The following is a 26,214-nucleotide window of genomic DNA, read 5'->3' as shown; positions in this document are numbered from 1 at the left end:
CACCTTGTAAGTTCTTCTAGCTGGGCTAGTCAAATTAACAGACAGATTAACAGGAGAAAATGCCCAATGTTTATTGTATGAATGTACATTCAGGGATACCATAAGATAGGAGATCCTCAAAGAGGCATTGGACAGTTGAGGTTTATATGCCACGATGGGCAAAGGAGAAGGGGGGAAGGCATCTGAGATTACAAAGGGAAATTAGGCAATTCATAGTTAGAAGAGAAAGAGAGAACAAGTGGCAAACAAATTTCTGCTATAGGTACCTATAGGCACCCAGTAACAATGGGTCATGGGGGATCCTAGTTAATACATCCTCTGTGGATCCTTTCCTATCTACCGTACTTAATTAGGCTAAGGTGAAAATCCTTATGCTAAGGATTTCCTTAGCTGCTAAGGCTTAGCATATGAAATCTTTTTTAAAAAATTATCTTTATTGTTGAAAGTATTACAGATATCCCTTTTTTTCCCCCATTGGCACCCTCCACCCCATACCCCCGCCCCCCTTTGCAGGCATTCACCACACTACTAGTATTATCTGTGTCCATGGGCTATGTATATATACATATAAGTTCCCCCATTAATCACTAATCTCCCCCCCTTAGCCCCACCACCCCCGCCTTCCCTCTGAAATTCATCAGTCTTTCCATTATTCTATGTCTCTTGATCTGCTTTGTTCATCAGTTTATTTTGTTCATTAGATTCCACATATGAGTGAGATCATGTGATACTTATCTTTCTCTGACTGGCTTATTTCACTTAGCATAATACTCTCCATGTCCATCCATGCTGTTGCAAATGGTAAAGAGTTCCTTTTTATTCCACAGCTGTGTAGTATTCCTTTGTGTAAATGTACCACAGCTTTTCTTGTTTATCCACTCATCTGATGATGGGCACTTAAGCATATAAAATCATATGTTAAGATTCCCTTCCTGAGCAGGCTTTTCCATCTGATTCCTTGGGCAGGAAATGGGGAGGGTCAAAGGTGCTTTCTGAGTCTTTTATTTCTGAATAACCACTTAAAATCAATATATTGAAAGTCACATTTGGGGTGGCAAAACTTTGGTACCCCCCCCCTCAGTATTTTTATAGTTGCCTTCTCATTGAAGTAAGTTATAGCAGTTTTCCATTTATAGTAATAAATACAAGTTTTCCATTTTAGATAAAAGTAAATTTAAAATGGTTGATTTAAAGAAAAAGAAATAATATAGTACTGACATATGACAAATGAAGGCAATTTACAGATGGCCGAAGAGTAGAAGACCTTAAGAAACATTATATGCTACGTGCAAGCCAATTAATTTTTATTGAGTACTAGAGGCCCAGTGCATGAAATTCATGCACGGGTAGGGTCCTTAGGCCTGGCCAGCAATCAGGGCTGATCAGATTCCCTGTCTTCCGCCTTCTCCTTCCCTCGTTCCCTCAGCACCCCACTGCTGCTGGTTGCTCACCACGTTCCACGCCGCCCCCTGGTGGTCAGCACATGTCATAGTGAGCAATCGAACTCCCAGTCTCTCAGTCGAACTCCCGGGGGACACTTATGGGGACACTTTCCATATTAGCCTTTATAGATAGACTAGGGGCCCGGTGCACGAAATTCGTGCACTGGGTGTGTGTGTGGGGGGAGAGTGTCCCTCAGCCCAGCCTGCCCCCTCTCACATACTGGGAGCCCTCAGGCGTTGACCCCCATCACCCTCCGATCACCTGATTGGCCCCTTGCCCAGGCCTGACGCCTCCACCAGAGGTGTCAGGCTTGGACAGGGGACCCCCATCTCCCCCCGATCACTGGCTCTGGCCCCCGCCCAGGCCTGAGGCCTCTGGCCCAGGAATCATGCCTGGGCAGGGGACCCCCATCTCCCTCTGATCGCTTGCTCCACCCCCCGCCCAAGCCTGATGCCTCTGACCCAGGCTTCAGGCCTGGGCAAGGGGACCATCATATCCCCCCAATCCCCGGCTCCGCCCCCCACCCAGGCCTGATGCCTCGGCCAGAGGAGTTGACCCTCATCACCCTCCGATCACCAATCACCGGATCGGCCCCTTGACCAGGCCTGAGGCCTCCGGCAGAGGTGTCAGGCCTGGGCAGGGGACCCCCAGCTCCCCGCGGTTGCAGGCTCCGCCCCTGCCCAGGCCTGACACCTCTGGCCTAGGCGTCCGGCCCAGGCAGCGGGGGACCTGCAGTGGCAGCGGCGGGCGCCGCGATCGTGGGCTTCGCTTTAGGCCCAGGCAAGGGACCCCTAGCTCCTGGGACTGCCAGCTTCGACCGTGCCCAGCTCCCATCGCTGGCTCCACCCCTACTTCCTGCTATCACTGGCCAGGGCGGCAAAGGCGCCTGATTCTCCGATCATGGCTGGGGGGCAGGGCAAAGGTGGCCCCGCCTTTGCCCTGCCCCCCAGCTCTTAGCTCCCCCCTGGGTTTCAGATCACTGTCAGTGGCAGGGGGCTTCTTCCTGCTTTCCCTTTCGCCTCCCTGCATTGTGCCTACATATGCAAATTAGCTGCCATCTTGTTGGCAGTTAACTGCCAATCTTAGTTGGCAGTTAACTGCCAATCTTAGTTGGCAGTTAATTTGCATATAGCCCTGATTAGCCAATGAAAAAGGTATCGCCGTATGCCAATTACCATTTTTCTCTTTTATTAGTGTAGATAGATAGATAGATAGATAGAGTCCTGGATGCTGTTCATCAAAGGTGAATAAGATGTGTGGTTTTTTTTTTGCCTTAGATACTTTCAACTTAATAAAGGAGATAAGCCACATCTATAAATAATTCTAGGAAGTGACTGAATGTGCCAAGTGCTAAAACTGAGACCAAACTGACTGAGGTCAAGACTAGGTATCTTTTGGATTACCAGGACCATTGGAGAAAATGCTAGAATATAGAGGGAGGAAATGAACCAAGAAATTTGTTTTGACATGAGGAACAGAAATAATTAATAAATACAACAATGTATTCATGTCCCATATGCTGTGGCCCTTTCTGTCTCTACTTTTTGCTCTCTTAGTAACTAGACAGTCATCCTGGGCTCCCTCTCTCCCTAACAACCTCACATTTAAAGATGGTGTACACCTTGGAGGGGTGTCTAAGTTGGTTAGAGCATCGTCCTGATGTGCCAAGATGGTGTGTTCAATCTCTGGTCAGGGCACATACAAGAAGCAACCAATGAATGCATGAATAAGTGGAACAACAAATTTCTCTCTCTCTCTCCCAAATCAATAAAAAAAACATTAAAGATGGTGTAATAGAGGACTTAAGTAGTGTACTGTTGAGCTACACTGCCTGGGGTTCAATTCCAGTTCCCATATTTACTGACTGTATAACATCATGCCATTTGATTTTTCTATGCCTTAGATTTCTCTTCTATAAAAATGGGGATATTAATAGTACCTACATTATAAGGTAATAGTTAATGTGAAATATGTTGAGAAATTAAATGGGTAAAGCATTTATAACACTGCTTGCTTTGTTCATGGTAAGTTATCAACAATGTTCACTATTATCATCATCTCCAGTCAGTAAATCCTGTTCATTCTATCTCCAACAGACATTTTTTGAATGTCCCTCAGTTTTACTGCTTTAGTTTAAGAGTTGATGCTGTCACAATTGCAGTTGTACCTTAACTAGTTTTGCTTCTCCCTCTCTCCTCCATCCCCTCTGTTTCACTTGACTGCCAGACACATTCCTGCTTATTCTTAAACACTCAACTCAGGTGTCGCCTCTGTGAAACTTTCCCTGATTCCCTGTCCTAGCCCAGCTAAGGTTCTGCATGAGCATTAATATCTTCTTGAGTATACATCCACTGTAGTGCATCTCACATGGTAATGTGACTGTACTTGATATTCCATGGGCTATGACCACTTTGAGGGTAAGGAACTGGGTTTACTTGGGTTTCAACTTCCAGCCTAAATACACTTGTTACAAAGTAGATGCTTATTAATTGTTTGGGTGGATGAATGAATGGCCTCTTCCTATAGAAAGTTAGCTTACAGACTTCATTTTGGAAGTTGAGCACCAGCTATACTAATAATAGAAGAATATGCAAATTGTCCAGGACACCATCACAGTAAGAGTATTGACCAAACAGCAGACTGTGTGGGGTGACCAGGCTGGCAGGGGGGTTAGTGAGGGATGACCAAATGACCTAACAGCAGGCTGTGTGGGGTGACCAGGCCAGCAGGGGGAACAGTTGGGGGCGACCAGGGAAGCTGGGGGGTGTAGTTGGGGGCGATGAGGCTGGCAGGGGGGCAGTTAGGGGTGATCAGGCCAGCAGGCAGAGGTGGTTAAGGGTGATCAGGCTGGCAGGGGTGGGGCAGTTAGGAGCAATCAGCCAGGCAGGCAGGTGAGCAGTTAGGAGCCAGCGGTCCAGTATTGTGAGAGGGATTGGGCCTAAACCAGCAGTAGGACATCCCCCGAGGGATCCCAGATTAGAGAGGGTGCAGGCTGGGCTGAGGGCCTCTAGTAAAGTAAAATAAGAACAATGTATAGTAACTACTGTAAGAGTTTAGAAAAGAGGGCATTTAGTGAGTGTTAGAGACATCAAATTAGGTTTCAAAAAGGTAGAGCATTGCCCTAACCGGTGTGGCTCAGTGGATAGAGCGTCAGCCTGTGGACTCAAAGGTCCCAGGTTCGATTCTGGTCAAGGGCATGTACCTTGGTTGTGGGCACATACCCAGTAGGGAGTGTGCAGGAGGCAGCTGATCAATGTTTCTCTCTCATCAATGTTTCTAACTCTCTATACCTCTCCCTTCCTCTCTGTAAAAAAATCAATAAAATATATTTTAAAAAAGGTAGAGCATAATTTGGAATTTAAGAATAGGCAGAACTTATGTGAATAGAGAAGTGGCCACAATCTAGGCAAGGGGGATGTTTTATGAGTTGAATATGGATGATGACAGGAAAAAGAAAACATTCTCCAAAACAGAAAAAAGATCAGCTTAACTAGGATGTGTTTGGTGGTGGGAGGCTGAGAGATGGAGTGGAGGTGAGGAAGAGGCATATGTTGAAAAGTGCAGACTCCCAACCTAATAATGGTGACTGTTCCAAAGGTTTATTTCAAAACCATTTGCTCGGACATGACACATCATATTCAGGATGACGAGGTTTCTGGCCATGCCCTAAATATTGTATTTAGCCTATATAAGTGGCTGATATATCCATGGACAGTACTAGCTTGAGCTCCAAGTTAGCAGGGGGTCAGGAAAGGCATGGTAGATTCTGGACTAGAAGACACTGAATAAAAGAGGAAGTTGAGCTTTGTTGTTCTCCTATGACCCTTTTTACTCCCTTTTCTATATCTCAGTTTCCTTTTCTATATTTCTAGATGTAGTTTCTTTATCTCCCAAGTCCCCTCCAACTTCCTTCAAATAGCACACCAACCAAGGTTACAAGGATTCCAAAACACAGACTCTCACTACCAGTCTTCCCCAAACCCTGAGGGCAACAGCTCTTTGCTATTTGCCAATGTGAGAATAAACTGATAGGCACCTCCTCCTGGCAGCTGTACTTATAATTTTAACAGGCTTCTTTTTAGCTCAAATGAACCTACAATCGCTGGAATTTCTGGCAATAGTACAGAGCAAACAATGAGACGGGGAGGGAGGTAGAGGGAGGGAGAGAAAGAGAGGAGAAAGGGGATAGATGGATGGATAGGGAGGGAGGGAGAAAGTTTATTGTTGAGAGTTGGCACTGTAGGAGAAGATATTTGGGGACAGAAAAAGCCTTCGATAATTTCCCTTTCTACTCTACCTCCCTCTCTCCAAATTGTTTTTGCGTATTCCTCTCTTGAATCCACAGAAATAATAAAGTGCATTTTAAAAATTATAGCTCCCATGGCAATTCCAGTTAGAAGGGTTCTGCATTTTCCAGTTGTGTACCAATATGGGATGGCCTATAATGGGAAATAGGGTTGAATAAATAAAGTGTGCTGGGGCTGAGGGGACCTTGAAAGTGGAATTTACAAATACATACACACAAATAAGGAGCAATGGAAGTTTTTTGAATAGACTATTGAGATGATGAAAGCAATAAGGAAGGCTAATTAATTCTAAAATTTGGATTAGAAGTGATGGGGTATTAAATTCACTCTTGACTTGGTTAATACATACACCATCTTGTTTTTTGCTATTGTTTCTTAATTGTATTGGGGCTTCTTCATTTAATTGTTAGTATCTGCCTGTCTGGCTATCTGGCTGTTCTCTGTGGCTTCTGAGCCAATCTTTCCTTTAGGATCCAGAACACCAAAGGCTTTTTATGACGCGTGTGTTTCCAACTAGCCCATGAAACTTATACACTGTTTCTGTGTCCCAATAGCAAAATTCAAGTCCGGTGTTAGCAAAACACAGCTCTATTTTATAAGGCCACATTACTTCTGTTTAAATAAAAGCCTCCAGCCTTTCAAACTGCATCCCAGTACACACCAGAGGACAGTGGTTAATGATCTGCAAAAGTAAGTTAGCCCTCACAGCTACAGAAGCCTCCACCCCCTATGCATATGTGAAACCGTGTGAACAGGCTCTACCCTATGGGGAACCTTTTATTCTTTATATTGTTCATTATGTTAGTATCCTTGATATTTCTACCCTACCAGTTTGAATAAAGGGAGAAGCCAGGATCTGGGGTGAGATAGGGATCTGAGACATTTCCTTAAACCTAAATTATAATTCTCATATTGGAACAGAAGATTCATAGGTCTTTGTCAAATATGTATTTTTTTACTATTTTGAAATTACAAGGGCTTGTTAGTATTGGGCCCTCCTGTGTTCATTTGTGTATTTTCCTCTTGACTGCTCAGCATACCATTTGAGTTACTAGGTATTGGGGATGTGCCATGGCTTGCTTGGTTGAATTCACTGTTATTTTATACTTTTTGTGAAATCTCGTGGAGTAGTTATTGATAAAATTGGATTTTGTGGTGTACTCTTTCATTATTGCTAGTTACAATAATTTAATAGGATGTAACAGTCCAAAATAAGCTTTTATCCTTTTCATTTAGCAGTCTGTAGAAACAATTGGTTTTAGGAGATGCTATTTCATATTTCAATGTTAACTGATCTTGGTGGTGACAATCTATCAAAATGCATTTCTTCAGTTTCTAGCTTTACCCGTTCTACTATCGTGACTTAGACAAGTGATGATTGGCATTTCCCTTCCTTATTGTAACTAAGTGTTTCCTTTGCTCAGTTTAGCTTAGCAGTCACTTCACCCCTCAGTTGTATACCTACTATTCTGGGCACCTGCTAGGCACACACAGGGTCTACCACACAAACATCATAAGGAATAATTTAGGTACACTGTTTGTAATTGTAATCTTTTATTTTTTACTATTCACATCTTAGTTTAGAAGGATAAGACCTTTTAATGATTTCTTGTTTAATTATCATCTGAAAACTGCTTAGTCTTAGAGGAGAGAGGCTCCCTCTGCTGACTTAATTTCACCAAAATTGTCTCCTAAAGTTAGGGTTACTGTGAGATAGGCACTGAGTTAGGTATAATAAAAACATAAGGGAGACCCAACTGCAGCTTTCAGAAGTTTATAGTCTTGTTTGTAATTTATGGAAACAGTGATAATCCAAAGTGAAAGGAGCTATAATATTTAAAGTGCCATGCCAGTTTAGAAAACCTAGCACTTGAGTTTGCTAAGAGATGTAAGAGATGGTTTCATGTAGCGGGGTAAGAGATCAACCAAAGGACTTGTATGCATGCATATAAGCATAACCAATGGACATAAGACACTGGGGGATAGGGGAGGCTAGGGGACTGTCTAGGGCAGGGGGGGGAAATGGACACATATGTAATACCCTTTGTATTACTTTAAGCAATAATAAAATATATATATAAAAAAATTAAAAAAAGAAAAAAGAAAAAAAAAGAAATGGTTTCATGGAAGGTGATATGCTTGGACACAGGTATGGCTAAAAATATTTGCTTGGTAGACAAGGAGGGCAAGGAATTAATATCATATGCTAAACCACTGAGAATTAGAGTATAGAACCTTTAAGGTCTATACCAAGAAATTGCTAATTGAGGGATAAAAGGGGTCTCTGTAAGTTGGCATTGGGAAAAAATTTCTTCTAGGTATAGGTTGGTAGTTCTGCAAATTTAATTATATAGCATTCTATATCTTTCATAACCTATTCCTCCATCCCTCTAGCATTTTACTTTCTCAGGATTGGTGTGTAAGACTTTTCTTTTTTTTCCCTGTTTGGTAGTATTTAGAAATCATATTTGTGTTTTTGACCCCTAAAATAAATACAATATTGAGGTGCCTAATGAACACCGAATTAGGTGTCAAGGGACCTGGATTCTTGTTTTCCAGTTCTCTCAGCAACTATGTCACTTGAGCCATATCATCTAATAACTCTGTTTTTTTCACTAGTAAGATGGGAATATTAACACCTGCATTGCCTACCTCAGGGTTGGGTGAAAATGGAAATGAGACTCTTAAAAATTAAAAGGTATAATAAACTTTTTAACTTGGAATTCTGCTTACTGAGGCTATCACTTGACATTTAAAACAAGTAATTTGTGGAGTATCTGGATTAGAAAATTAGGTTGGAAAGTAATTGATAAATAGAAATATTCTAACTTCCTCATTAACTCCATATGTCTATCCTTCTGTCTGTAGAATGTCATTTAGCTTATTACCATGTTTTCAAATTTATGTGATAAAATTTTCTTCTTCCCAATGGTCTGTCATATGTATCTTTGGTCCTTTCAGAGTCTCACTATAACTATTTGTAATAGTAATGGGTAGAAGAAGACTTATGAGTGGACATATTTTATAGTCAACCTAGAATAATTGATATCTATTAGGTTATTTGAATTAGTCATGAACTATTCCTAATCATTTCTGATACCTTATAGTGGTATGACCTGAGTTTTGTTACATTTTGGGATATGTAATAAGGTTATGACTCATTCAAATAGGAATGGGAGGTTGTGCAACTGTGGCCTTCTATTTCCGTTGCCATCTTTTCTAATCCAGTGACAATACAGACAGAGTTATTAGTAGCAGGAAACGGCACTTCAAATCATTTTCTTCACTTTGACCCCATCTTTCCCATTAGATTGACTGGTAATACTACTGGAGTCTGATAATTCACTTGAAATATGAACTTCTGGGATATAGGAATAAGAGCTATTGCTCCCAATATAAATACTCCTGACCAACCTTTCTTTAGATCTATGTTTCTCAAAATCTGTCATCCAAGGATATTAGTGCATGATAGAGAACTCTATAAACCATTTAACTTACCGTGCTCTGAGCCATCTTATATACACCAAAAGAAAGGAGAAGAGTACCATGGATGAGATAACATGATGATAGTATTTTTCATGGAATGTAAATGAGTTATTTATACTAGATTGACATAGACTCTGTCACTGAAATTGCTAATAATATGAGACTTACTGTGGACTACCAGGAGGTAGTTACTCCCATTTTTTCTCCTTTTACAACTTCTAGATGAACTAGTTGGATAAAATACCTATTCTAGTTTAAAATATAATACAAAATGATTATTGCTTTTTTTTTTCTTCTGCCAGGCCTCAAGGAAATACTCTGGCAATTGTTCTGTTTCCCACAAATCTAAATGAGGAAATAGTCTAGTTTATTTTCTCTTTGTTCTAAAAATCTATGGTACCATTGATACATAGCTTAGAAACATTATTCTGAAGACTCAGTGGATTAAATTATTTTTATGTCCCCTAAGTACTACCATTTTTTGAAGATTTCTTGAGAAAAGTGTGGCACATACCCAAAATTACATTCTTTGTTTTATTTTTGCATTTGAATATTTTCTTTATAAGTTAGAAAGGAAAGTGGTCAATTCATGTGCTCAATAAACAAGAAGAAAGGTGTAGACAGCTTTTATCTGGGAAATTTTCAAGTCATTGAGAAAATATTTTCTAGTATCAACGACTTTTTGAAATTATTGGCAGAATCCTCTTAACGCACTTTAACATTAAGTGGTTGAATAGACGAAAATATTTTTTATTGTCTACATAAAAGAAAGCACCATGGTTTTTGCATCATTGCATAAATCTAAGAGATTATGCATGCATAAGGATGATGAGACAAAGCTGAATGCTAAATGCAAACATCAGGGAAAGCTTTTCTGGGTATTTGACACTGAGCATAATGGGGTGTGGTTCCACAGGGAGAGAACACTAAATATTTACACCCCAGGACATGTTTCTCTGGTAAAGCTTTTTGTCCTAGATTAATTTCCCAGCTAACACTTTTATCCCTTTTTTAAAGCATCTCCTTCTTACACTTGGATTTTGTCATTTAATACTATGGGGGAGGAACAAACTTTCCACCACCCTCAAGGTTCTTCTGGCTGGTCTAATAATCAAATAGACATGAAACAGATTGGCAAGAGAAAATGACCAAATCTAATACATATATACCGGTATGTATGGGTACCTCATACACATGAGAGTGTCAGGGACCCCACATGCAGGAGAGGTTCAGAGACAGAAAAGGGAATTTTATTTAAGATATTCTGAGGTAGCTCTAGCAGGTTTGACTCAGTGGATAGAGTGTCGGCTCCTGAGGACTGAAGGGTCTAGGGGTTGATTCCCGTAAAGGACACATACCTAGGTTGTAGGCTTGATCCTGGTCCTGGTCAGGGCATGTGCAGGAGGCTACCTATCCATGTGTCTCTCTCATATCGATGTTTGTCTCTTCCCCCTCCTTCCCATCCTCTCTAAAAATCAATGGAAAATATCCTCATGTGAGGATTAATAACAACAACCCCCCCAAAAAGACATTCTGAGCTAGGGATGAAGTGATGCACATTAGGGCTTCAGAAGGTAACTGCAGGGACAGCACATGTTCAATAATTAGCAGTTTGTCCTGCCATAAGATAGGTAAGAAGTAATTTTTCCTGATAACTCTTACCTTGAGCCAGGCTCCTAATTTAAATTCTTCTAGATAGTTAAGGGAAGAGCAGAAGTTTCTCTTCAGTCAGCGGGGTCTCAGTGCCAATAGCTCAAAATAATTTGCACAGCGCTAAGGCACATCTTGGGGTGGCTCTTTCTGAACCCGCACAATTCCTTATGAGATTCTAAACCTTCTGGATCCAAATCCCATATCCTCACTCTCCCGTTTCTTTCTGTGGTCTTCATAAATTCTTTGTGTTTCCTGTATGCACCTTCAGGTGAATTCTCTTGGTCTACTGCAAGTAGTAAAACACAATCACAGTCCCCCACCCCCATACCTTCTGCTATTGTGTTGGTATCCCTTTCTCATCAGTTCTCTGAAATTTTTAAACCAGATCTGTGATGTATACAGCCAGCAATGTTGCATAGTAATGCAGAGTTGCTGACTAACACAGATCCAGTTCTTTTGGCAATTCATATCCTTTCGTTTTCAGACCTGAGAGTGGTGAAGGAAGTCATTGAAATTAGTATATGCTGTGAAGTCTGGGGAGATATGCTTTCTTAGGCCATTTGCCCTCAGGTTCTGACTTTTGCCTTAGTATCATCGCCTCACCATCATGCTTCACTTTATAGGCAAAGGACCAAAAAGGTTTCTTGAACACTATGTGCCAAACATTAGAAAGAAGGAATGGTTTAATGAAGGAACATTTAATCACTGTAGACTCAAGTTGCAATGAAATACATCACAGAATAGAATGGCATTTGAGCTGGATCTGGAGGGATGAGTTGTGTTTAGAAAGTGAAGAGATTTCATGCAGGAGGACCTCTGGAGCAAAGGTGAGAAAGAGCAAAGCAAGTTTGCAATATAGAATGGATTGCTTCTCTGCCTTTTGTGTAAGTCCAAGAGATATAGAATGGGAAGTTGGTTTAGGGGATACTAGACAGTGAGCTCATTGGAAGAGTAGATTGGCCAGCTTGTAGTGAGTTCTTAGTGCTGGGCATAGATGTTTGATTAATTCCTTAAGTGATCCATTTATACAACAAATGGCTTCTCACAGCATATAGTGTAAAATCCAAACCTCTTTACTAGCATATAAGGTCTGTATACCTTAAAATTTACCACCTCAACATTATGTACCCTAAACTCCTTCCAGTCATACTGAAGACTTCCCTGATCCTCCCAGCACATTGTATTTCCTCACATCTCCACTAAAGCTTCTATATCATATCATGGATATACATGTCTGTTTTCTCATTCAACTAGGATCTTCCTGCAAGCAAGGGGCTGTGTCTTATTCTTCTTCACATCAATTATATCTCCTAGCAGAGTACCCACCTAATATGTAGCAAATGCTTAACATGTGTTGAATAAAATATTTATTGACCACTTAATTTATATCATGTGCAGCAGTATTTTAAGAGAGCTATCTAGAAGCAATATGACTGATAGATTGAAGATGGGAGATGCAGAGAGAGCAGTTATAAGTATTTTTTGAAATAGCTCATTTGTTTAAACAAAGAAACAGTAAGGGGTAGATTCCTAGAAAATAGATAAAGAATAAAGGATAGGATTTAATGACTAGCTACCAGGGGCACTAGAGAAGGAAAACTTAAAGATAATAAATATTTAAGGGTACTTTCAGGTAAACATTTTTTTTTCTAAGTCAGATCTCTTGGTGTTTGTTCCCTTTTATTGTTGTGGAGCTAAGCTTGAGATTCATGTCGTTATGATACTCTATCTGGTCAGGAATTAAGATATGAAATATAAATAGTTCAACCATGCTGACTACAATTTCAAATAAGGGAAGGTGTACAGTGCATAGGTTTTTTAATATATAAAGCCTGTTTCTGCTTTTGAGAGCTACAACTGAAGTGTTATACCAGGCAGATGCACTGGGGTGCGCTACTATGTAGCAGAGCCTAGCTGTGCATCGCAGCTCTCAACTTTAAAACTCCAGAGAATTTGATGAGAGAGGGATCCACAAGAACATGACAAATGATGAGAGTTCAAACCTTAAGAGAAAAATGGGCTTATTGGTAAGAGACCTTTCTTTTCCTTTATTTACTGCTGTTACTTATTCATTAAAATAGCAAGCCTGTTGTTTTCATGTGTGGCTGTGAAGCGGTGTACAAAAATCAATTTTATATGTATTGTAGAATTCAGGAGACATATTGGTAACCATGCAAAAATCATAGGAAGCATATATAAAGCTTGGATTTAAAAAAATCACGAAGGAATTTTTACTTTATTTCAGAATATGCTGTAGATTTATTTATGTAGCTTAAATGTAATACAGGTTTAGAAATATATATGTATTTTTAAAGTTAAAAATAAAGGATAGTGACTTGTGTAGATACATAATTTCATTCAGTTACCAGAAGGTGGCACACCAGATTCTTCTTAAACACACAAAGGAAAGGGATAATATTAATAAGAATATAAAATAAGCTGTATTTAAAGACACTTTAATGTATTTTAAAGCAAAATATATATATAATTGTTATCTGCTTGGTGAAGCTTAGTGTTAAAATATGACAAATATGAATTTAACCCATTGTAGCTTTTTATGATTCAAAAATAATAATTGTTATGTATATAGCATTTTAAAAGTAGACTTTGAAATAATATTGTCATTAAGGAGATGCTGTGATGAATTTACAATTTAAAAAATAAATAAAATACTTGCTGCCTACCTTTTGCATAAGAAGTCATTAGATTTAGGATAACATTTTGTATAAGTTCTCTGCCGAGGTCTTCCTAAAGATACTATTAGACTATGACTTTGATTTAGTGGTGACTTTAATAATGCAATAATGCTTTGTGAGAAGACCCAGAAAAAAAGCCAAAACTGTTTATTTTAAGGCAAAGTTAGATAAGAGTATTGCTTAGTAATGTTTACCTTCTATAAGTGAAAAACGACATAAATTAAGTAAATGTAAATAAATTCAATTTGTGTTAGAGCTCCTCAAACACCTGCCAGCTTTCTTTAAAAATTTTTAAGAGAGTTGATTGTATATGCTGCAATACTTCTGTAGTAGTCTTTATTTTTAAAACTGCATTCCGGAGGCAGTACCAGAGTATGTTCACTGTTGCCTTTTGTATTAGCCCAAAGGAGACAGATATATAACAGAACTTCACAAAAACAAAATCTTCTCTTTGGAGACAGTACATCTCTTTATATGTTTTTATTAATTACAAGCACTATGAAAATAAGAAAATTGGTAGTAAATGAACCTAGAAGAACATTAGCCATCTGTTCTCTGAAAGCTTGTAATATGTGTCATTTGTGTTCAGGTTTTTATGGACAAACAGTATATCAGCAAATAATTGAACTTTGGGCTTACAAAGCTAGAAAATGACAAAGCATTCCAAGGCTGAATATATATTTACTGGAAAAGTGTTTCCTTATGTCCAAATTTGGCTAGTTTAGTCTTTTAGATCAGCTGCCAATAAATGTTGTATTTAATGTCAATCTTTATGCCAGACTTTCTAAAACATTAAGAGAGCTTCTAAAAACAAATAGAGTCTTATGGCTTTTAAGTTTTAAAAAATGCTAATTTAGATATTTTTTAATGGTTGTGCTATCTTAACTGTTTAGGATTTATAAACATGGTTTATTAATTTACAGCTAAAATATTTGCAGAGTATGCTTTGAAAAATGTAAACAAAATACAATAAAGCCACAATTAACCAGATTTTTTTTTGCACTCCACTTTCAGGAGACGGAGACAATTGTCTTTAAAACAAGCCGATTTCAAGGATATATTCAAAAAATCAACTTCAGGGTATGTCCAAGGGTCTGCATTTTCCTTTACCTTTTCGTCAATGAGAATTTATTTTCATAAAAAGACCCTGAGATACTATAAGGCATTCAGTCTCAAGAAAACTTTCAATGATATTTAGGGTACTGTGTTTATTACGACAAAGGGAGAGAGAGAGAGAGAGAGAGAGAGAGAGAGAGAGAGAGAGAGAGAGAAAGAAATTATTCTGCTAAAAAGCACCACGTGTCATTGTATTGTGCTTTGTATTTGCCAATGTGCTTTCACAAATACAAGTTCAGTTGGTTTTCATAACATTGCTGGGAGTCTAGCAAAGAAAGTGGCAGCTTTCCTATTTTAGGGATGAGGGAACATAACACCGGAAGTCACAAAGCTAGTTGGTGGCAGAGCTGTAGCCAGACCACAGGTGCCTAGCTCTGTCATCTTCTGCATTTTTTCCTCATCAAAAAAGTTTGAAACAAATTTTTAACTTTTCAATTTATATTGCACATCAATATAGCTGCTACTACCTTTGTCTCCTAATTGCTATACTTCACAGTTTCCCACTTTACATCTGTCTGTCTGCCTTTGTGCCTATCTGTCAGCCAGATGGTGACCTTGCTTTCAGACTCTCCCAGACCTGGAAGGATCTGGAGTGTGGGAGGGCAAGATAATGGTTGTGGACAGCGTGGCTTGACAACTAGTGCTGAGCAGCCAATGTTGATATACTGAGGAAGGCCAGGGGCTGAGAAAGAAAACAGAATCTCACTATAACTGGGGTTATCTTGAGTGCGGGTTAAAGCAGTGTTCCTCCAAGTTTAGTAAAATAGGCATGAAAATCAGTTGGGAGTGCTTGTTTAAAATGCAGACTACTGGGCCCCACCTCCAGACTTCTATAGACTTCCACATTTTAAATATTCACCCCACATGATTCTTATGCGTATTTTAGTTTGAGAGCATCTGCCTTCAAGATAGAGGATGTTTTTCTTGTTATATGTATTGGGGTGTAAAGAAAAGAGCCACTTTTCTCTCAGTAGCATCCGTATTCCTTGTCAAAGCATATGAGGGCAGGAGTCAGGCAAGGTCGAGGAATGACAGATATTACTTGCACATTGCTATATCTACCTCTGAAGTACAATAGTTGTTTTATGTTATGTTTGCTAGGAGATATTTTTAAAAGGCTTGTGTGCATTTTTGACTTGAAGATGGTAAAGGGAAGAAAGATTTCTACCAAAAGGTGAAAAATAGTGTAAGGATCCTCAGAGGGAATAGGGGGCAGGGAGGAAATCAACCAAAGACCTTATGTGCATATATGCATAACCCATGGACACAGACAATAGTGCAGTGAATGCCTGGGGAGGGGCCAGGAGTGGGGAGGAGGGGCATCAATGGGGAAGAAAAGGAGACATCTGTAATACTTTAAACAATAAAGATAAACTTTAAAAAAAAGTGAAAAATAAATGAGTTCTGATATTCTAAGAGTTAACCTATCCCAGTTTTAAATTTAAATTCATTTAAAAAACTGGCTAGAATACTGTGCTACCCAGGATTCTGGATAGTTAAGGCTTTCTGTCGTAATATATGTATGCTTACTTGTGTTTCATATGTGAATATGCACTCTGCCTGATTCATTTGTAAAGGATTTGTGGCCAGGGAATATTGTATACTTTAACATCTAGCAAAGTTGGAAGTTCTCAGTACTTACCAATGATTGAGCTAATTCAGCATGCACATCTTCTCCACACGTTTTGGGCTAGACATAGTGAGTTGATTGATTTTGGTGTTTGTCAAGTTCAAGGAGTCTACCTCACACTGTCAGTAAAGGCTACTGTACTCCAGTTAACTGCCACGTGTCCAAAACAGAAACCATATTCACACACCACGATATTTTGAATTTAATTTAAAAAATCTGCCACTTGCATCCATAAACGCTTATGGTGTACAAAGGGATACTGGAGGTCACAGGTTAAACAAATGTGTTTTAGTTGACACATGCAAAAACATGATCCTAATTCATCAATTTGCTAATGCTTGTTCCCTATTATGGTATTATTTAAGCTTGATTCTGCTGTCTCTTCACTCTTTTTTTGAATACAATTTATGTTGTTCTGTGCTTTACAAATCTGAACCTCAAAAATTGGTAAATCTGGAAGCCCTCAAATATAGATATTTTCATTTAGTGAGTGAACAGTATTATTTTAATTTAAAAAAAATGGCCACATACTGTATTGCAGTGGTTCTCAACCTTCCTAATGCTGCGACCCTTTAATACAGTTCCTCATGTTGTGGTGACCCCCAACCATAAAATTATTTTCGTTGCTACTTCATAACTGTAATTTTGCTACTGTTATGAATCATAATGTAAATATCTGATATGCAGGATGTATTTTCATTGTTACAAATTGAACATAATTAAAGCATAGTGATTAATCACAAAAACAATATGTAATTACATATGTGTTTTCCGATGGTCTTAGGCGACCCCTGTGAAAGGGTCCTTTGACCTCCCCAGGGATCGCGACCCACAGGTTGAGAACCGCTGCTGTATTGGAAGACTCAAAAATGCTCAGTAGCAACTCTGATTTAGATCAAGCTGAATAAGGAATGAATGCATAAATATATGCTAGCTAAAGGGAAAGTATATTTTACTTGTATTATGTAGCTTCAGAATTCCACTAGAAATAATTGATTATTTAAAACATATATTTGATTTTGAAGAAATAAAGTGGTTAGTTCTGAACTTACTGGTTGAAGCAGAATTAAAAAGATAGTCAGGAAACCCAAATTTAAATTGCATCTAGCTTAAACCTAGGATCACCCTAGAAGATGAACTGGATTTTTATTTATTTTTTAATCAAAATCACATTTACTTTAGTTAGTAATAATAGAACATGAAATAAAGGGAAATAAATGATTCTGCCCCCCCCCCCCCCTCATTGGACCACCATTGCATCCAAGTAAGGAAGTTAGACATAACCCTGGAATACTTCTGTGGTTAGTTTGTAACACATAAACACTTCATACAACATGAGTTAATGATGTCTTAGAACATAGATTATTATTGAATTGCTAAATATGTTTTTAGGCATAGCAATTTGAAATTATATGCTTTTTGGCTAGTTTTTATAATTTAGACTTACCACCATATATTTGACATATTTCAGTGTAACTGTTTCTATACCCCCAATTTTAAGGGAAAAAAACAACACCTTTATAATTTAAAATCACTGAAGAAAAGAATTCTAAATTTGAAAATGAGAAGAATCTCAAAATAGTCATGAAAATAGAGGTATTGAATTGGTTGCGAAATCTCTTGGATGTCACCATAGTAGGCAAATTCCGTAACCATAAACTATACCTTTATGAAAACTGTTAAACCCCATGTTATGGCATTGGATCTCAGGCTTCAAGTTTGAAGTTGAGCTTCTTTGGAATTTAGGATATTTTTCATTCATTATGTAGTTGAAACCTTTTCTTTTTAGTCAATAATAGTTTCTACAGGAAATTTCAAGTTTTCATGGTTAGGCTTGGGGAATGGTTAAAACAATTGAATATAAAGGGCCCCTTTTCATGGAAACTTTAAATAGTGTTGTATTATTTTAATGAGTCATTAGGATTGGCTTTCCATGAAAGTGTTTGCTTCTGGTTAGCAAAACATTATTGTGATTGCTTTATAAGTATTTGAAACCAATATTTACAAATACGCAGGGGGAAAAAAGATGGGAAGACTAGGTAATCCTCTAGGTCTCATTTTTAGTTATAACATTTGTGATACAGATGTCAATGGTATAACTCCTCTTTGGATGAAAGGATATAAATATAATTTTTAAAAATAATAACATAATTTTGTTTTAATTGGAATATAAAGGAAAATGTCATATATTACTCTAAAGGTCTTTTGGTAACTTAGATTTTTACACAAGTATAAGTAATGTAAAATATAGCAAATGATGACTTTCTTTAACTGACATGCCTTTTGAGACTGGGTATGTGATGTGCATATTATTGAAAAGTTTTTCAACCATCATAGATAAACATTATTAGAAATTGTTTACTCATATCAAAATAGTTCAGGATTTACAAAAATTAAGATTCTCATATTGCTAACTACATTGTCTTCATGGAACTTCTGTAGTTTTGCTTCTATATCTGAGGCCACCAAAATTAAAACAAAGTCATAAAACTATTTGAAAAGCTTTATATTAATGTACTAGATGCCCGGTGCACAGATATGTGCATGGATTTGTGCACCAATGGTGTCCCTCCACGTGGCCTGCAGGGATCAGGCCGTGGCAGGCAGACAGGGAGGAGCCTGAGCTCAGGCCTGGTGCTGCGCCACTCCTGCTCATCCCGGCCCCACTGCACCCAGTCAGTTCTTATAGGAAGAGGCTCACACCACCTCAGCTGCGCTAGCTAGCCGTGAGCCCTGCATCTGGCACCCCGTTGGTCAGCTGTGTGGTGCTCCTGCTGTGGGAACACACTGACCACCAGGGGGCAGCTCCTGCATTGAGCTTAGGCTTTTATATATAGAGAGTTTTTAGTCAGTAGAGCTATATTCTTAACTTTTCTTTCAGTAAAACTGTACATCTTAAATGGCTTTTTATTTTGATAGTTTTGTAGATTTAATGTACAAACACTTCAGGAAATCTAACAATGTTTGGATATTTTATTTACCCAAAGTAATTTAAGTAGTTTCTTAGGAAGTTGTGGAGAGACAACTAAACAGATAAATTACCATTATTTGAGATGAGAGCAGAGATTTTTCATTCGAGCAATCCATCATCACTATAGTGATGCAATTATTTCATTTAAGAAAGCATGTATTCTGGGACATTTTTGTTATCACACTTATTTTTAACAAGATAATGTACATATTTAATTTCTTTTCATTTTAAGGATTTATAGCCTGAAATTAACAATTTAACAGATGAATATTCCTTTTACCTGAACTTTGCTCTTAGTTATAGCAGAATCAATAACAACATTTAAAAAACCTTCCACGGTATATCCTTTCAACACAATTCTTATATAATCACTCTGCTTATAAACTCTTTTCAATTTACTCAACAATTATTGGTTAACTGCTCTCCAATGCCAGGAGTAGTTGTCAATAAGGGAAATAGAAACATTCAGGGATTCCTTCTTAAAGGAGGAGCAGGAATTTGGGGAGGGCTTCTCAAGCAGGTAAAGTGAGACTGGTTAATAATGCAGATTAACTATTAACTGTTTAATAATATGGATTAACTATTAACTGGTTAATAGTGTGGATTAACTATTAACTGGTTAATAATATGAATTAACTATTAACTGGTTAAAAGTCCAGATTAACTGTTAACCGGTTAATAATGCGGATTTTGTAGTCCAAAGAAAACATGATGATTTCAAGAGAAACATCAAAAGTGCTTTATTCAAAGTAATGTCCTTGCTAGCTACACATTTCCCCCATCTTTCAGGTAATTTGTGGATACCGTCTGAATAGAACTTTTCTTGTTTTGAGGCAAATCATTCAGATACCAAATTTTCCACTTCTTCGTATGTTTTGAAGTGCTGCTCAGAAAGTGTGTGTGCCATTGATCGGAACAAGTGATAATCTGAAGGAGCAATATAACAAAATAGCATGCATATCAAATCACATATATATCAACATGTGTAACTCCATCTATTGAAAAAAAATCCGCATTATTAACCGGCACACCTAGTAAAATTGTCATGCAAATTCTTGTATGTAAATAGTTTAAATTTGAAAATCATTGGTTTCCACCACTCCTCCTCCTCACACAAACAAGCACTTTGGTTTGGAGCTTAAGGCATTTTTTAATAAATGTGAATACTTAGGAATTAATTTTGTTTGTGCATGACAAAGATACATAAAGACTTACTTGGGTATATGCATCTGGGAATAATATACAAATGAAGCACTCAAGAGTAGTCTCCCCCAAAAAAACCATAAAGAATGTAGATACTGCAGAAAACAAAAGGAAGAAGGAAGTGCAAAAACTTCTGAATTTCTCATTCATTGCTAACCCTTCTTTCAGCTGTAGTGAGAGAGCAGGGGAAATCAGAATCTGTAAGTCATGAGTCCTCAACAATTGGATATTACCTGTTATCTGCTCAGTCCTTCTGTATTTTTGTCCTCCCATCCCATAACCTCATGGATTTGACCCCAAATTATAAAAGGTGCTACGTAAATAACAGGGACCACTACCATTCTGGCTTTCCATTCTCCTTCCAGTCATTTTTTTTTTCTCCTTTGGCCCCATTAACAATTGTTTTCTGTTTTATCATCTTACCAGTTCTTCTTATTGTTGTATCTACCCAAAACAAACAAACAAAACCAAGTAAGTTAGTACCCTTCTTCTCCTATGGAAATGTTAAAGATGGGAGAATACATTCCTTATGCCATCATGGCATGAGGAATTCTCCATACATATACATATGCATGTCCATGAATATATACCTGTGCAACAATTGTGTTTTTCTACTTGTTTGTATTGTGAAGGAGATAGGTACTATATTATTCCAAGGCATAGCCACATTTACAGTAGTTTGTGTAAATCCTTTGTGGAGCTATAAGGATTCACACAGTTCTGTTAATGAAATTGACATGTGAGAAGGTGCTTATAAAAAATCAAATGATTACTTTCCAACGTAATTTTATTGAGAAACATCTGGGATTTTCATTTTGGTTTTTTAGCAAGACTACATATCTGAATATCTAGTAAAAAAAAAAACTTTAATGTATTTGGTATTCAATTTCCTGAAACAAATAAAAGAAATACAGATGCACACAAGTGTATATAGCCATTCATGTGAACAGTTCTTTTCCTATATTAGGGACCCCTGAATGAGTAAGAATTTTGCTCTGTTGTGCAGAAGTTAATTTTTTATGTTCTTTAAAGTATTTAACCATCTTACTAAGTTGGGTGAGTAGGATGGTTATATACTGATTGGTAGAACATAAACAGAGCACACAATTTGGTATGAACTACAGTCTAGTCCAGGGGTGGGCAAACTTTTTGACTCGAGGGCCACAATGGGTTCTTAAACTGGACCGGAGGGCCGGAACAAAAGCATGGATGGAGTGTTTGTGTGAACTAATATAAATTCAAAGTAAACATCATTACATGAAAGGGTACGGTCTTTTTTTTTTTTTTTAGTTTTATTCATTTCAAATGGGCCGGATCCGGCGCGCGGGCTGTAGTTTGCCCACGGCTGGTCTAGTCTGAGCAATACAAATAACATGGATATCCCAGATTAGTCTGAAGAGATATTGTCAAGACTGATGAGAAGATTACACAATACATGCTCACACAAACTGTGGTTAGTGCTATTAGTCTTTAGTTGTACTCACCACAGGAGTAACCAAAACTTGCAAGAAAAAGGTAGGCCAGTTCTTAAAGAATATCAGGAAAATATGGAAAGATAGGTCAGATACACACCATATTAGTAAATTCCTTTAGTGAAGAGGTGGTACTGGAGATAAATTGTAACAGTTCATCTGGAAGTTAAAATTTCCTATACAGTTATTTAGAAATATTTACATTGAGAAAAAAATTATACTACTAGATATATATTTCATTTTTCTTCCATACTATGACTGGCTTAATTTTTACTTACCTTTTCCTCCCTGATCTTTCCTAAAACACCTTCTGGAATCAAGATTTTGGAAATGGTCTTTCTTCACCCTTTTGTAACTGTAGGAGTAGATAGCTCTTTGTAGTTCTTGTTTCTTTAGAGTACATTGAAATATTTACAAAATGAGGCTCACTTCATATAGAAACACACATCTTATGGAATGGTCTCATCAAGAAGGAGGAACAGTAGGAATTCTAGGGTGGGAGTCTTGGTCTAGGAGATGCAAACTTGGTTTCTAGTTCCAATTCTGCAACTAGCTAGCAGTGTGACATCAGCAAGTTAACTTCTCTGGGCTTTAGTTTTTTTGTTGTTTGTTTGTTTGTTTGTTTGTTTGTTTTTTCATCTATACCATGATGGTATTGAGCAAGATGCTTTGTAAGAGTTCTAAAAATTATAAAAATGTTCTTTCTACATTGGGAGCCGGGGAATTCTGTATTGTAAGATTTGGCCAAGAATGTCTCTTCTTGTAGCCTTGGCCAAGTCCCAGAATTGTCTTTTGTTTATTACATCTCTGAAATATGCATTTCACAGGTATTTTTAAGCGATTAGTTAGCGTTCATAAAATGCTTTGAAGAGCTTTTATGAATGTTGTCTTTCTTTCCTGTTTTATGCAGTTGTCCATAATAGAAACCAAGTGCTCTGTAAATGAAATCAGTGTTTCCTTTAATGTGAATTAGGGTTTTTGGCATTTCTCAGTCTCAATATTAAAGTAGTGGGACACTTAATCTGCATAAAATTATATTTAAAGCACACGTTTAATTATTTTCTTCCCTTCACTTCGAGGTGAAAACAATTTTAGTTCCGGAATGCAATGGTAATTACACTCCGTAGTCGCTACTGGAGTTGCTGTCAGGTAGTAAAATCTGATCAATTTGGAATTTGCTAATTTGTAATTCCAGTGATTTTACCTGGCTGAAGTTTATTTCTAAATGATGAGGAATGGTGTTGTTAAACAAATTAATAGTGTAAAGTATATTTAATGGACTATATTTCTACTTAAAGGAATTATTTTTAAAGCCTTTGGCATAATAGATGTTTGCTCATGAGAGAGAACTACAGATCTCACCTAGCAGTTTATTAAAGCGGAAGATCTTTATATAAGTAAATGTCCATCATCAGATATAATGATGGGTTTGAGTATATTTAAGAGTGCTAAGCATGGGGTAGAGGAAAGCATCCTTATTTTCTTTTCCCTTTGAACAAATACTACAATTGTAGTACCATAAAAACAAGTTCTGAACATTAAGCCTAAAAAAACCCATTAAGTCTAAGAATAATCTAGGCTGAAAATGAGCATAGATTATTTGGTGGTATTGGTTGATTTCTTTGGAGCCTAATGATATTAATTACAAAGAATATTGCTTTTAAAAATCAATTGATTGTTCACAGAGGAACAATAATTTGAGAAACTTTGCAATAAAGTGGTCTTTACCTGTTTGTGAGGGTTACCCTCTTGGAAATTTGGAAAATTCTATATTCACCCCATTTCCCACTTATAAACTGTTGAGTAGTCTTTATAGATAAACTGCTCAGAACACTTTACTACCATATTTTTACATAGGTTTTGGGTTGTTTGTTCTCAGGAGAAGTTACATGTGCAATCACCGCTTTGTCATAAGTTGGAATGTGGTTGAATTTCCTTCCTAAAACACTGCTTCCTTGCTACAGATAGCTAATTTGTAGCTGTTTTATGTTTTGTATTTTAAATGCTTGAGAATGCTTTAGGTTTCTGGAATGGGACATTCCAAACTTGCTTGAGTACATGTTTGTGTTTCCTTCTTGGGGTTTCTAATAGATTGTTACTGCTGATTGTACCTGCAACCTTTTTGCTCCATAACTATTAGGTATTATTACACAAAACCTTCTAATGTAAAATATTGAGCATTGTTTATTTGTATTAGTGGTGGGCTTTTTTTTAACCTTTGAAATATATTTTGGTCACCAAGCTATGGATAAATACTCCTTTCTGTGATTCCTTTGAAGATGTCTATGAGACAGTTTTGTGTGTGGGTACTAAAGAACTGAAAATATAATTTAATCCTTTGAAATGTCTGTTTTTTGGGGGGTTAATTGTATATGCTAGATTGAATAAAAATTAGTTGTGAGATGGTGATGGCTGACATCTATTTAATATTTAATAAAGTTTATGCATTACTGGTCAATATTTCAAAATAGTCTTTCAATCTCTTCATATATATGAATGTTTATGTGCATATACAGGGTGTCCCAAACATGTATACACTATAACAGCTGATAGCTCAATTTTGAGAATGAAATGTATTTTAATAAACACTGCCTTTATAGTTATTCAGTGTGTGTATACATTTTTTGGGACACCCTGTATATGAATGTGTGTATGTATATACTGCATACCTACTGTGAGTCTGTTTTTGCCCCACCCTGTATATGTTTGGGTTTCATAGGAAAATACTTTTTGCCTGAATGTTGATGTGTATCTTTAAGGAAGGTACTTGTTATTTACCTTAGCTGATTTGAGTCTGTATTTCTAGTATATTAAATTATATATTTTGGAATTTTTAAAATGGTATGCTTTATAGAAACATTGATCTGTGATTTTTGAATACAAGGGAGAAATCCTCTTAAGAAGTAAGTCTCCTTTAAGAGTAAATCTTTTAGAAACTAGTAATAATTTGGAAAGAGTATCTGAAGCCCACTACTCATGTTGGAAGCACAAGTTTATTGTTTAGATACAAACTCGAAAGTAAATACCAGCTCTTTGTCACTACAGTGATTTTATTTTTAAAGGTACTGGCTTTTGTGTCAATGGTAGTCTTCCTTTGCTAAGCTTTCACTGATGAAGAGAGATAATTCTGCTTTTAGGTAGAAGTGGAAGGGTGCTGTGAAGCTAGATATTTAGTGATGGTGACTTACCTGCATCAGAAGTAAAATACTTCAGCCTGAAAATAAAGAGTTCAGCACAATACCAGTTGTCCTATTTTCCCGTCTTAGAATTGTGTAGAAAATTGCGAGTTTGATGCTTTAAACAGACACTTAAAACAATCACTTTCAGGGCACTTAGGATGCTATTTTCTGGCAGTATTTTAAAACAATATAGATGAACCTTATATTTCCATTGCTTTCATGAAATACCTCAAGCTGCCTTTGACAGCAGCTTTAGTTTTTGAACCTCCTTGTCAGTCAGTAAGCCCTAGAGGTTACGGGACCGGCTGCTAAGCTTTGGAATGGTCCCTGCTGGACACCTGCTTGGCCAGCAGCATTGGTCTCTCCTCTAGGCAATTTGTGAGCTGTTTGGGGGCGGGGGAGGAGTGGGGGGGGTGAACGGGAGGGGAAAGGGGGAGAGAAGAAGGGGAGGGCAGCATTGAATTAGATTGTTGATAGCGTCCCTCTGAGGACTGCTATTAAGAGCATGCTACTCTGTACTTCTCTGCTGCAGAAGACAGAGTGATTTTCGTGTTACCACAGCATGTTGTAAATGTATGAGATTTTGCTCATCCCGGCTTGGAAATAAGAATAGGGAAAGGAGAGCACCTTGAATCAGAAGCTACTAGAAGAACGTGCAGAGTTCTGCAGCAGTTTATATTTGTTCTTACATTTTGCCTTCTTCTAACTGGAAAACAGAAAGACTGGCATTTTTAAATGGGCTTTTCCCATAATGGCATTCTTGTATTGTGTGGCCAGAGCTTGCACAGGAGGAAAGCAGGCTGCTGAATTTAGTCACTGATCTCTATTAGCTGTGGCCTAAGGCTATGCTGAGGTTTATATCCCATTTGTATTGTTGCAGCTCAAAAGAAGAATGTTCAGAGGATGACAAGTGTATTCTGAGTAGGTATGTTGTTTCATTTTCATATGAAACCCATCTATTTTTTTCCTGCTACTATTGGTCAGAAATCAGGTTAAGAGGTGCAGAATATAGTACAGTGCTGCAGTATCCCGGTTAAGGTAGAACAATGGCAATGCAA

At 37.7% G+C, this 26,214-nt stretch overlaps 1 protein-coding gene across 2 annotated transcripts in view; it reads left to right on the top strand.

Annotated features, from left to right (window-relative positions):
- KLHL13 (kelch like family member 13) overlaps positions 1-26,214 on the top strand; it is a gene marked incomplete at its 5' end in the record, with an annotated part of 119,668 nt that overhangs the window by 29,289 nt on the left and 64,165 nt on the right. Inside the window, one exon of one of the 2 annotated variants that reach the window (XM_081081137.1) lies at positions 14,600-14,665. In XM_081081137.1, the coding sequence (XP_080937263.1) occupies positions 14,600-14,665 (66 nt within the window). Of the gene's footprint in view, positions 1-14,599; positions 14,666-26,001; positions 26,082-26,214 lie in introns of those variants that run through there. The other variant, XM_081081139.1, reaches the window with a different exon arrangement.

This window comes from Myotis nattereri, assembly GCF_964212035.1.
Source record: "Myotis nattereri genome assembly, chromosome: X".
Lineage (NCBI taxonomy): Eukaryota > Metazoa > Chordata > Mammalia > Chiroptera > Vespertilionidae > Myotis > Myotis nattereri.
Note: the sequence above shows the minus strand (reverse complement) of the source record. Positions and strands in the feature narration are given on the sequence as shown.